This window comes from Neopelma chrysocephalum, unplaced genomic scaffold, assembly GCF_003984885.1.
Source record: "Neopelma chrysocephalum unplaced genomic scaffold, ASM398488v2 Primary Assembly neopelma1_60, whole genome shotgun sequence".
NCBI classification, from domain to species: Eukaryota; Metazoa; Chordata; class Aves; order Passeriformes; family Pipridae; genus Neopelma; species Neopelma chrysocephalum.
The window spans coordinates 4,578,758-4,591,749 of NW_020897715.1; the positions used below are offsets into that span (position 1 = coordinate 4,578,758).

General features: G+C 44.9%; 1 protein-coding gene across 1 annotated transcript in view; it reads right to left on the reverse strand.

Moving 5' to 3' along the window:
- The window catches only part of CYYR1 (cysteine and tyrosine rich 1), a 53,763-nt gene that overhangs the window by 4,122 nt on the left and 36,649 nt on the right, over window positions 1–12,992 (reverse strand). The window contains exons 3-4 of the mRNA XM_027681574.1: window positions 10,161–10,350; window positions 2,208–2,365 (exon numbers count right to left, since the gene is read on the reverse strand). Coding sequence (XP_027537375.1) covers window positions 2,208–2,365; window positions 10,161–10,350 — 348 coding nt within the window. The remainder of the gene's footprint in view (window positions 1–2,207; window positions 2,366–10,160; window positions 10,351–12,992) is intronic.

Below are 12,992 nucleotides of genomic sequence, written 5' to 3' on the forward strand. Positions count from 1 at the left end.
TGCTTTCCTGTTCCCTCCCTAGATGTGTCAGGCAGACCGGCAGTGAAGTAGCACTTGCATAGAGAGAAAACAGAAACTCAGGATGTTTGTGATGGGGGGAAGAGACTCAAATCCCAGTGTGCCATGGAAAGCACGCCCTGCTCTCACAAAACTGGGCTGTTGCTGTGGCTGAGGCCAAAACAGAGGGAGGGTTGGTCACAAGCCCTTCAGCCAAAGCCAGATCAGTCATTATTCCAAAAGTGTTCATGACAGCGGGGAACACAAAAATCATTTCAGAGCTTCCCCATTCTCTAAAATCTGCTGCTGCTGCTGAGAGGAAGAACTGCTCGAACTAATGTTTGCACCAGAAACTGGGAGCGTGTGGAGTCAAACTGCCTGGAGGTGGAGAGATAAGGGTGAGTCATTGCAGGAGCAGACTTGGGGAGGAAAAGGCTAGAACCCTGGAGTTTTCAGTTTGCTCTTGTTTTTACAGCTTGCAGCGACTATGAGTTTCTGAAGTAGGTCTTCAGCAATACATGGTTGAGAATATTGCTGTTTTCTGTCATTTCACATGTCTCTATGCAAAACAATGTTGCAATTACAAAGATGATTATAGAGGTTTTCAGTTCAACTGGAAAGTAAGAGCATGAGGGAGAAAACAGACACTAAGACTGGTAAGTGTGATAAAGGAATACATAATAAATATTGCATAGCTTGCCTATAAGTATACATAATACACTTGGGGTTTGCTGCAACCTTTGCAACAGGAGGGAATATAAAGGCAGGGAATCTCTAAGAGTGGGATGAGGGGACTTCATGCGTGAAACACCTTTGCATTTTATTACTGTGAACTCTCAGAGTTATCCCAAGGCAATCGCTTCTGGATTTATAATTAACAATGTCACTGAATTGCATAAACATCATTATACTGCTTCCAGGGTCTGCTTTGCTCTTCAACAATGCAGTCACTTTCATGTGCTAGGTGGGGAGTCCAGACAAATGAGCCTTGCAGACCCCAGCTGGCTCAGTGCCACCTCTTTTGGTGCTCCTGTTCCCCAGTTCCAGACTGGTGTGAGTTGACAAGTGTGGTGCAGTGGGTGGCTCTGCATCAGAGCTGGCTCAGATACAGCCTGATGTACCAGCTCGCACTCATTACAGACAGAACTGCACTGCATCAGACCCACGAGGGGTCCCTGCTGTCCTCTGGGGTGCCCCAGAGCCTGTGACAGCTTATCAGCTCAGTGCCAGACCTGGCTTAGGCTCTGCGCCTCGCCTGCTGCTGCCTGTGCCATCCCATCAAAACAGTGTGAACCCACAGAGAAGACTGAACTGAGAACTCCAATACTCAGCCAACTTTGACCAAGGCACCTCTGTACCATGTCCCTGCCTGTGGCAGGGGGTTGGAACCAGAAGATCTCTAAAGTCCATTCCAACCCAAGCCATTCTGAGATCTATGACCACTCTCCAAATTCCTATCAGTTCAGTTTAGGCATGGTGCCAGGCAGATACAGAGAGCTACTTGGATCCAGCCCTGCATCCCAGCCAGCAGTCCCTCCTGGGACACACAGCACAGAACACCCTGCAGAGACGCCCGTGTGCCTTTGCAGAAGTCATGGGGGATCCTGCAGCACCCAGCACGGCTCATGAGCTCTGGCCAAGTACCAGCCAGGTCAGGTTGCATGAGACCCCACATCATCGCTTTAAGCCTTTGCACTCTGACCCACAGACCTTATTGTCCAGGTTTTCCCCTCTCTGTGGTGTGCCGGGCCCCCTTTATATTGGACAATGGAAAGGAGCTGGCTACACATGAACAAGAATAAATACAAGAACCAGATCACAAAAGAAGAACAACTGATCTGTTGCCAGAGAGCCTCTGGCTCAGGGAGGTCTGTCCTGCACAGTGCAGCACTGCCCTGAGCGAGGACTCAACACGCTCCTGCAGGCACCGCAAGGCACACAGCTGTGTGAGTGTGGCACCTGGCCAGACCTCATTAGCCCACTGAGCAGTTGAATAAATCAGCTCGGGCAGAGTGATGCACTGACAGACACTGTGCACATGGAGCCGTCCTGCGTTTCTCAGCAGGGAGCTGTGCCGTCCCCCTCCGGACAGAGAAGAGCCTCCTGCTGTAGTCACCTCCCTCGCTTAGTGTGGAGCTGTAAGCACCCAAAGACAACACTCCTGCCGTGACCACAGGCACTCTTGCAGGGCTGTCACATTGCCCTCTTACCTGGGTACGTGCTGATGGTGTTGATGTGCGTGGTCCGGATGACCCCTACTCGAGTCCCACGGTTGCTCTTCATGCACATGCAGATACAGATGGCAATCCCAGCTATCACTCCCATTATAAACACTATGCCAAAAACAATTCCAGCTATTGCTGTGCCTCTGGAAGAGGAATGGAAACATGCAGTCAGTCTCAGCCAAATAACGTTTACAAAACAAATTTTTTTTCTCAGGAACAGCCCATATTTAAGAAAATAAATGTATACTGACAACTGAAAATGTTGCAAATTTTGATCCATCAGGGCATGTGAATAGCAATGGTGAATGATCTCAGAGACCAAAATGAGAAACACTTCCGAAGTTGCCTTTGCAATTGTGCCAGATCACTCTGCTGATTTACCATATATTAAATCCTCCCATTCCAGGGCCATTTGAATTCAACTACTTCTAAATACTATCAAGAATAATTCCTTCCCTTTCCCCTCATCACACAAGACTTTTTTTCCCTCTAAGGCATTGGTATGATATTCTTTTGAAAAGAAAGCGCAAGTTATCCCCAGTAATATATTCCAGAAGCATCCATGTGCATGCTGTGCTTCCACAGGAATACTGTCATTGTTTCATCTTAGGTCAAAAAGTCCTTCTGTTGTGCTTCTAAGCCCACAGATTAAGGAGAGCCTCCTCTTCTCCAGGATGAGTGGCATGAAGCAAAGCAAATGCCCACTCTTTCACACATCTGCCACTGCAGCCAGTACAAATATTTGAGGCTTATATGATTTCTTTTAAAATGGTCCAAAGGAAATTTAGCTCAGCCCCTGAAGTAATGAATCAGACTTTCCTTGAAATTATAACTTAGAGAAAGGAAAGAAAGCCTTAGTGCACTGACACATTGGAGAAAAACCTCACCAAGAGGTACTGAAGAGCTCCCAGGAATACTGAGGGCAAAATCAGCCTTTCTGATGAACCCTACTTCACTCAGGTTTGTTGTCAGCCACAGGCAGTGAACCATATGTTACATGAAAGATGGTATTTACAGCCTACCCTTTTATGAAAAAAGCCCAGTGACTTGCCAGAAATATTCCTACTCTGTGCATCTCTTCATCTCCCAGCAAAGTTTTCCAATAGCAACCTTGCTGGCAACCTTTTCACTGGATATTTAATCAATCCAAACTGATAGTTTGTGAATGTGAATAAGCTCCAGTAGGAATTATTGCAATCTATAGAATAAAACAGGCTCTGCAATACTAAAAACATTAAAAGGAGTCTAAACCATAGCTTAGCTCCCCCATACAGGCATGGAAACACACAGCAGGCCCAATTTTCAAAATGCTGATAGCCCGTTGGCTTCCAAACACTCAGCAAGAGTCAGGACGGACTCAATAGCTGAAAAACAAGACCTTTTGTGTAGGAGCCTAAATATGAATTTAAGAGTTTGTTTTTAGGCCCCAAATATTCAGGAACTTGGCCAAGATTTGCAGTACAATCACTGAATTGTACAGCATAAGTAAACACAGACTACTTGCTGTCTTATTGAAATACACTTCCAGGGAGCTAAATTGTTCTCTGCTGTTACAAAGCAATGAATGAAGAGTGTGCAGGGAGAGCAAACCGGTTAATATTTTGTAGAATATATAAAGACCTATTTTACAAAAGCTTAATCATGACAGCAAACACCTGGCCATAAAACCAGTAGCTCAAAACACTGATGTGCTAAAGTGCTTTGGTATTAACCACCATGAGTAACTGAGGAGCACATCTACAATTGCTTGCATCTAACAAAAAGGAAGTATGATGCTCTTGGAAGATGTGACCAAGAGACTTCCAGTTTTCCCATCCTGCTCTCTCTGGGAACATTATCACTACCTTGAGAGAAACTGCCATATGAGACAACAGTTTGATTCAGGAGACATTTTAAGACAATACTCTCTCCATTCCAGAAGGTTTTCTAATAATACCACAATTAAAAAATCACAGCATCTCTATTATAAACAGCAGTGATTAGCTACTGCTTTTGCTCCACCCCCTTAGTGGATGAATTATGTGAGCTCTGCATCCCAGAGTTGCAGGGATCTCGCTTACACTGAAATAATCCCTCTCCCAGGTGGATTCCCAGCAGCAGAACCAGCCACTGCTGACCACTGGCCTCCTGTCCTGAATTGCACTTCTGTTCTGTTCATGGTCCACTGCTGCCCATGCATCCTGGGCATGCTCCTGCATCCCTGGGACACTCTGCCTGGCTGATCTTCTCAAATCCCAGAAAACAACAGTTTCTTGCACTTTCAATCAGCTGTACCCTGAGGAAAACTCAACCTCCATCATAAAAACTCACAGAAGTGGGTAACACGCAGCACATGTTACCTTCCCAGTGCTAGATTAAGATTTCTGGATTAACAAAGCCCATTTTAAACACAGTTTTAAACCGTTTGTGTCAGCTGTCTCCAAAAGCAAAGGTATCCTGTTTGCTCCAGAAGTGGTCAGCCAGATGCCACATGACATCTGCCCTGAGAGATGTGCTGCACTCTTCATGGGCAAGACAGCTGTAGAAAGTCCCTCTGCATCTGTCTGCATCTGAAGGCCCCTCAGCCTGAACAGAACTATACTGAAAAGCAAAAGCTACTTCTGCCAGCCTAGCAAATCCAGGTCAGTAAGTAAAACAAGGAATTCTAAGGTATTCTTTTGCTGGTCCCCACCATAGCTCCTGCTGGCATAGCCATGAACCAGAAACAAAAATGGTCACCAAAGAAAATATTCACCAGCTGAACTTTGCTGACAAAACTGGCAAGTGCAAGTCTTGCTCACAGTTCTGAAATCAGGACAAAAAGCGGTTTAAATAGGCAGACCCACTTCTGCCTGTGGATTCAGGTTTTCACACTGCAGTGGTAAATTTAGACCACCTATGGATGGTTACGCAAAGAGAGCCTGAGAGACAGAGCAAAAGATATAGGTCACTTTTAAAATCCAGTTACAGCCTGACTGAGTACCAGGATAGAGGTGCTCATGGGTCCTGTGGGCTTCAGATCAGACCCAGTGCCACGCACATGAAACTGTTCCAGGAATCAAGGGTTTGACTTGAAAAGGACCTGTTTGAGAGGACTTAGGGAGATGTACTCTCGCATATGTATATAACAGAACACATATATAACACTATGCCAGTCTCTGACAATGAGTCAAAATGTAAACCCACCCTGATTCAGAGACCTGCAGCCCCTCACAATGGCCTCCAGCGAAACCAGGAGCAGTCTGACTCCACACATCAGGCTGCACCTTCTCGGCACCAAATCCTGGCAGGACAATGGTCATGCAGTAGCTGTCCTGGGCATACAGCACAGAAATAAATGTTCTTCTTTTTGTGGAAAGCCTGTGGTATGCTTAGAATGTATGAAGAAAAATAAGTGTGTATTTATTATGAAATGGTGAGGTTTCTCTTTGCCCAGTTATGGGATTTTTGAAAATAAATATCCTATAAGTAAATATCCCTTATTTTATATTAAAACCTGTTTGCTTTATCCCTCTTTCTCTCCCTGATATTTTAGACTTCTGTATAGAGACACAAAGGGATACAGTGGGTTTTTGTGCTAACGTTACTGTACAGCTGTTCAAGGGAAAGTGCCTAAGAGAAAAAGGACACTGGAAAGCAAAAGAAGACCTAAAACCCACACAACAGAGTCATAGAGAACAGCAAGTTTGAAAAAAAGGGAAAACTTTGAAATTGAACAATTTGAAGGAAAACATTATGCGAAGACCTTCACAGAAGCAAAGCCAGTGAAGAGGATTGCCACAGAACACAGTGCATGGAAAAGTAAAGATGGAGAGGGGGAAAACTAATTTTAAAGCTGTGGGAATGTCAGGAGACATTGTTGAGATAAAAATCAGATATTTAAAGAAAATGCTTTCTACCTGTTTTCAGCAACATTTCATTGTAAAGACTCTAAATCTCATTCCCGGCTTAACATTTCTGGCCCAGTGGAACCCTGTGCAGCGGCCCAGACCTTTTGCTGGGTGGCATCCAGGCCTTGGCACTACTGGAGCCAGGCTGGGCTCTCACTGCTCTTGGAGTCAGTAACTTGGGTGTTTTACAAGTACCAGAGACATCACCAGAGGTTGCTCCAGCCTGCGATGGCAAGGGTTGAGATGACTGGAGGAGAGAGATTGAAGAGCAGTCCTGCTCCTTCAGGTCCTTATTTGTGAGAATGGAGTTCATTTAGTGTCCCTTCCCCCTCTAGAATACTACTCCTTTGGAAGTTAGACAAGTAAAGTGGATGTTGGACTTGCTCAAGACAAATACTGTCTCTGCAGTCATCTCCACTTTGGGGACAGCGGGTCTTGGAGGCCTAAAAATCTTACGGCTCAATAGATTAGCGTTTCCTGAAGGAAGCATGATTGCTGAATAGGAGTCAATTTTTAAATGCATTGCCCAAATCTGGGAACCAGCTGTACATGGCCTGCACTGTTGTATGGCAGGGACTTTGTAGTCCATCGGCCTCCACTTCTGCTCCTTGGGTTCTGCCCTAACTTCACACGTGGTATGGCATGAAGCTTAAAAAAGAGAGAAAATATTCTCTCCCGGCCTTCTCCAAAGAGTTGCTTCCTCAGCAACTTTCTGACACAGACAGGTTGGTTTCATTTTTAACTTACTGGATTTCTTCTCTGCAAATCTGTCCAGCCTCATCCTAAACTCATGCAAATTTTAGCATCCACAGCCTCACACGGCAAAGAGTTCCCCAACTTAGGGCTGGAAGGGACCTTAAAGATCATCGCGTTCCAAACGCCCTGCTGTGGGCAGGGACACCTTACAGCAGACCAGGTTGCTCCAAGCCTTGTCCAACCTGGCCTTGAACATGTTCAGGCATGGGGCATCCACAGCTTCTGTGGGCATACTGTGCCAGTGCTTCACCACCCCCTGAGTAAAGAACTTCTTCCTAATATCTAATATAAACATGCCCTCTGTCTGTCTAAAACTACTGTGTATCTGACAAACTGTCCCCTCTGGACTATTCTGAACTGAATGCCCAATAGTTTCACGTGAAGCTCCCAGCCTCCAGCTCGTCACCCACCAGCAAACCCTTCCTTCTGAATAGTCCATGGTTTTACAGACCTTTAGCATCCCCCCCCGGCAGCCAACTCTTCCATGTCCTGCAGGAGCCCAGTATCTCTTGGCTGTTCTGCCTACAGAGGGACCTCTTCATGCCTTGATCACCCCTGCCACCCCTCCTTGCGCTTTTTCTCAACCTCTTCTGTTGTTTTCTGAGAGCTGCAGAGCTGCACAGTAACATTTGTTGTATTCTTCACTATTTCCTTCCTAAATAATCCACAATATTAGATTTATTTTTCCCTTGGCTATCAAACAGTGGGAAACTAAGGTTTTATGGTACTATTTACCACAGTACCAAGTCTCATTTCTGGGAGGTAATGTCTGCCCAGAGCCCACCAAGTCATGTGGGAGTTTGGGTTATTTTCCCCTGGATGCATTATGTAGTATTTACAGGCCCTGGATTTTCTGACACAGTGCCTGGACTCATATCCTCTACTGGAGGACACAGGCTCAAACTAGCACAGGTGAGCTTGAGCCACTAGTTTTGCCAAAGCTCAGCTCACTCTATAATATTGTATCAATTTAGAAACTATCATTGCAGAGGGGGCAGTGCTCTGCATTTATTTTGGCATAAAGGACTTTTCATCCTGTAATTGCTCACGTTAGCAATTTTACAGCAATCTGATCGAGCATGGCAAGTTGTGAGAAGCATATGAGGATCAGTATTCCCACTCTGCCTTCGCTATATTCATTACCATATAACTGCAACGAAGACACGCCATTCTCAGTCTTCTCTTTGCTCAGCTGATCTCTTCCATCTCATCATCTTTCCTAATTTCCAGTACTTTATTAGTTCTCCAATTAATTTATTGCCAACTCTGTATCTATGATTTGCTGGCACTGCATCTCTAGGATAATATTAATAACAATGCATGCAATGCACTTTGGAATACTACTGCTAATATTAATAAATGCCCTTTATTTTTTTTTCCCCTTTCAGGCATTCAAAAAGAAGCTGATAAGGGATTTTTTTAAACTCATTCTCTGAGATAAAATAAAACACAAAAAAAATCGATGATCTTTGATATTCCGATCCAGCCATTCATGTTTGGGAAAAAGTACTCCTTGGACTCTTAATCAGACTTGATGTGATTTGGAGAGAGGCGATGTTGGGCTATTTATTTGATTTGGTTGGCAAACCCTGGGTTACTTGGACCGACAGCAGAACTGCAGCAGGGTCACGTGCCATTTCCTCCTGCCTCCACCAGAGCAGGCAGGCCTGTTCTGGAGGGTTGGTCCCTCCCCACAGTTGTCCCTTTATTTTCATAAGGACAAAACCCTCTAGTGAGTGATCCTGTAAGAGACTGGCTTTGCTATCCAGGGCATTTTGGCTTTACAGTTCGGGTACCTTGGAGAACCTCACAGCAAAAGCTGATGGAGGAGTGGCTGAGTCAGCTGGGTACCCCAGGGCTGAGCTAGCAGCCTTCTTACCACAGTTTTACAGCCCTGGAATACAGACAGCAGGGTAGAGTGGACTGTAAAGCCACGCAAATTGGAAATCAGTTAAGTAGTCAAGAGAGCTGCTGCCTCCCGTTTTAAATCAAGTGATTAGTTTACAGAGTGGGAACTCAAACGGACCAGGCTTGTCTTTGAGGTTCTACTTTGCAAGGTGTACTTACACAAAATTCCAACTAGTACTTTTTTAAAATACACTTTTTACCATAGGGAGGAAGGTGATGATTGTCTGCTTCCGTAAACAAATCCCGTCTGCCTATGTTAAAACTGGGTACAGACTGTACTTGGACAGTATTTCCCTTGTTTCACTCCTTATTTTCCTGTATTTAAGGTGTGCTGTAAATGTCTCATTCCTTCCAAATAGATTCCTCCGTGCCATTCCCTCTTACCTTGTTACATTTGCAGGACTATTAACTCAAGCACCAAAATACCCTGAGTAGCAGCTGTACAATGAAAAGGTAGTGGGTAAGCCTCCCTTCTCCCAGCTCCCTGCGGACAGGTCACCACTCTGAGATTGCTCCATGTTGTTAAGCTACATAATCTTGCACAGGGTTAAAGGATATGCTGCCTTTCAGTACTGCCAGGGCCTGAGCAACAGGGTACCTTCTACAGCTTGTTAAAAGGCTGCCGAGCCACTGAAGCGTAACTGTGGCACACTTGCAAAACCAGAGAGAAATATCATATTAACTGTGAACCCAAAGGATATGTAATTACAGCTTGTTCTGGTTTGGGCTATCGTCAGACAGACTTTTCAGACAATTTGCCTTTTGAAAAATACGTACACATTTTATGCTTGCTTCCTCTATGCCAAACCATACGCTGCTCTCCCCAACACTCCCCAGCCAGAGGTGCTGCTTGGCCAGCAGTGCTGCAAAAGCGCTTCAAATAAGCAATCCTGGAAAGGCCATGGTAGCTGCCACAGTAAAAGGAGCATATAGAAAGTGAGCTCTTGCTCTAGCTGCTCCCCCTGCCTGAGATCCTCCTGCACCCCTAGACAGAGGGGTTAGAGGGAGGGATGCCATCGCTTCCACCCTGTTTATGACTCAGTGCAGGCCTGGTCCAGAAACAGTTTTACGGACAGAGGGAATGATGCATGAAACAGAGCTGGGGGGAGCACACTGAAATATAGCAAGCACAACACTTAATATACAGCAGTGTTAATTGATCACAGCTAAGCAAATACATTTTGATCCGTCCCAGCCTGTCCAGCATTTTCATCAGACCAACATGTGCACACATGCAGATGCTGGCTTTGAAACCCTGAGTCTATCTGTCTGGCAGTTCCAAAATTTCAGAACATTGCCAGAATCTGAAAAAACCCAACCCAACAATGCTGATTTGAATTAAAACAAGAGATTAAAAAAAAAGTCAGAAATACATAAGCAATGCAGGGGAAGTTCTTTTTTTGACCTTTTATGTGAAAGAATTCGGATTAAAGTATTGCAAGGTTTCCAGTTACCACTTTTCACCCTCATGCTCTCCTGCTGCTTCTCTGTCCTTGTTTTGCAGCAGCTCCTCTCGCCCCACCTTTCCCTCTCAGACATCCTGTTCCCTGCAGTCATGACCTTCCCTCGCTCTGTAATGTGCTTCACATGCTTCCCTGGAAAGGAAACAGAAGCCATAATGCAATTTCCACTTTCCAAAACATTCCTTGCTGTGCTCAGAAATTCAAGGCCCAACCTGATGTTTACTTAAATAGAAAAACATGGCACAACTGTACCTAACACAGCCTTTACTTTAATGTAGGGATATTTATTTTTTTATGCCAGCAGTCTTGCATTGCTGCCTGAGCCTAGCATATAAAATACTTTCTGTATCAACAGCAATGGGGGAGGCTGAAATTACTGCCTAACTTCCAGCCCTCTGAGCATCAAAGCATGAGAGGGGTCAGGATGAGATGGTGGGCTTCCAAGGCAACCACAAAGTTAATAAGCCCTGGTTACAGCTCACTTTTGGGAACTGGGTTACTGAGTGCAGACACTTAAAAGAATCCAGAAACATTATATTTCTAGTAATTCTTAACATGCTCTTTCTGACAGGGATTTTATTTATACTAGCTTCTGCAAATGCTTGCACATTCCACGAGCTCAGTGCAGGTGAATCCTGCAGCTCCCCTTAAGGGAAGCTCTTGCTGTAGGAGCCTGACTTACTATTGTGACTTCTGGACATCTTACTTGTCAGATCCAGAAATCTCTGAGCTATCAACAGTCAATCCAGCCTAGTTTTACCCAGGCATATATCTAGACTGTATTTTTACCCAGCCTGAAGCCAAGCCTGTCAAGTCATGGTTGCCAAAAAGGGTGATGGTTCAGCACCTTTTGGCACATCTGCTGCCTGCTTTGTACCTTTGTAACAAATCCCAATGACAGCCTCATTTTATGTGATTTTGATGTGCCAGATTTTTGGTCAGTGAAACAAGTGTGCAGGCACTTGAAAGGGAAAGGGTCAAAAGACAAGGCTCTTAACTCTTGCTCTGTGAGGCAGAAGAGCATCAAGGCAGGATGGAGGTAATGCACAGATTAACTGATTTTAAAAAAGGAGGAACTGCAATGGCTGTATGAAAAAGAGCAGTTCCTCAAGATTTCCAAGGCAATGGGCTAAAGAGAGAATTATATCTCGATATGGAAACCAATGGAGAGCTCTGCCATGCTCCAGGACATGTTCCATGCCCTCCCTTAGTTTTATTGCTGTGCCAACGAGCAGGAGATATGTCTTCATTGTTTCTCACAGCTGTACCTGTTTCAGTCAACTTCACTTGCAAAGTTTTGCATGGTGAAGGCTGGTTCTTACTGTCTTTAATTTTCTCCACGTAACACTGTTTCCTTGACAGCCTTTTGTGTGCCACCCAGCCACTACCACCAGTACTGCAGCATGAGCTTGTGTTCTGGCACAGCAGAGACCAGGACTGGGTGGCTCAGGGGGGCAAGGCTGGAAAAAAATTCCCGTGCCTGTTCCAGGTGGCAGCACTAACTCATACCAAACTCAACTGACCATGCATCTCTGGCTAAAATGCAACAACTGAGTGAATCGAGGTAAAAACATATTATTTCCCCTGCCAATTAAATCCTTTCCATAACAGGGTTCTCTTTGAGAAGCAAAATGCCACTGAATATAACTCTAAGATGCAGCTCTTATAGGCTGTGTCCCTGGACTTTCTAGGATTCCTTCAGGGGCTACCAAAGAAGGCCATGGTTCAAGCATTCAGTCTCAAAATACTCTTAATGGAGGCAAAACCCCAAACTTGGCATTCATTTTGTGCTTCATATAAAATTTCATATTGCTGGCCAAAGATCTCCTTCCCTATTATGGGAAAGCTGAGCCCAGCAGAAGCATTTTTTTCCTTCTTGGTGGTCAGCTCTGAAGACAAAAGTAGCCTTGAAGCCAATCTAGTAGCTTATGTAAATTGCTAAAACACATTTTTAATATTGAAAGATTCTACCTAAATGCCATGTAACCCCTAAATAAACACATGGTGAGACATTGCAAAGAAGTGCACCATCAGCTCCCAACAGAGACAGCCAAGCCAAATGTGAGAGGAATGAAGACCACAGAGCACAGAGGGACAAGCCACCAAGAAAGTGCCACAGGCTAGATATTACAAAACTGCCTACAGCTCTTTCTTGTGCAAACTGAAATAGAAGAGCATCATAGAGGTGCTCATCCCTGAAAAGCTCCCTGCTCATTCAGCCCATTTTTCAGGAGCCCATCATTTTCCCTCAAGGGGGATCACAGATCTTCCCCTGGCATCTTAGAATATATCCTCATAATCTATTTGAAACCTGAATGGTACCTCAGATCATCCAGAGCAGCTTCTTTTCAGGAACACACTGTTTCTTCCTAAATTGCCTCTCTCTGAAATAAGTATTGTCCTGGGAGAGATCAGGACACACCTGAATGCAGCAGTGCCAGGAGTGCAAACCATAATTATCCACAACATCACTGGAAAGGCATCAAAAGGTATAAACAAATTGGAGGCTTTAGCTCTCTTTGCATCTTCTGGAAAGACCAGCAATGCTCCTGCTCCTTTTAATGGAATGTTGTGTGGACATCAGTGTGGTGAGCGAGGGAGCACTGGGACCCACTTCCCGAAGCAGAGTCAGGGCTGGTGCCATTTCCTGGTGACAACATCTGCAAATAGAAACCAGCTCTGATGGTGAAAAGCCAAGCCTCTTCCACACGTGACACGCGTCAAGCTTTGCAGAAACTGGAATTCACGGTCCTTTCCTAACTAATAGCATTGCT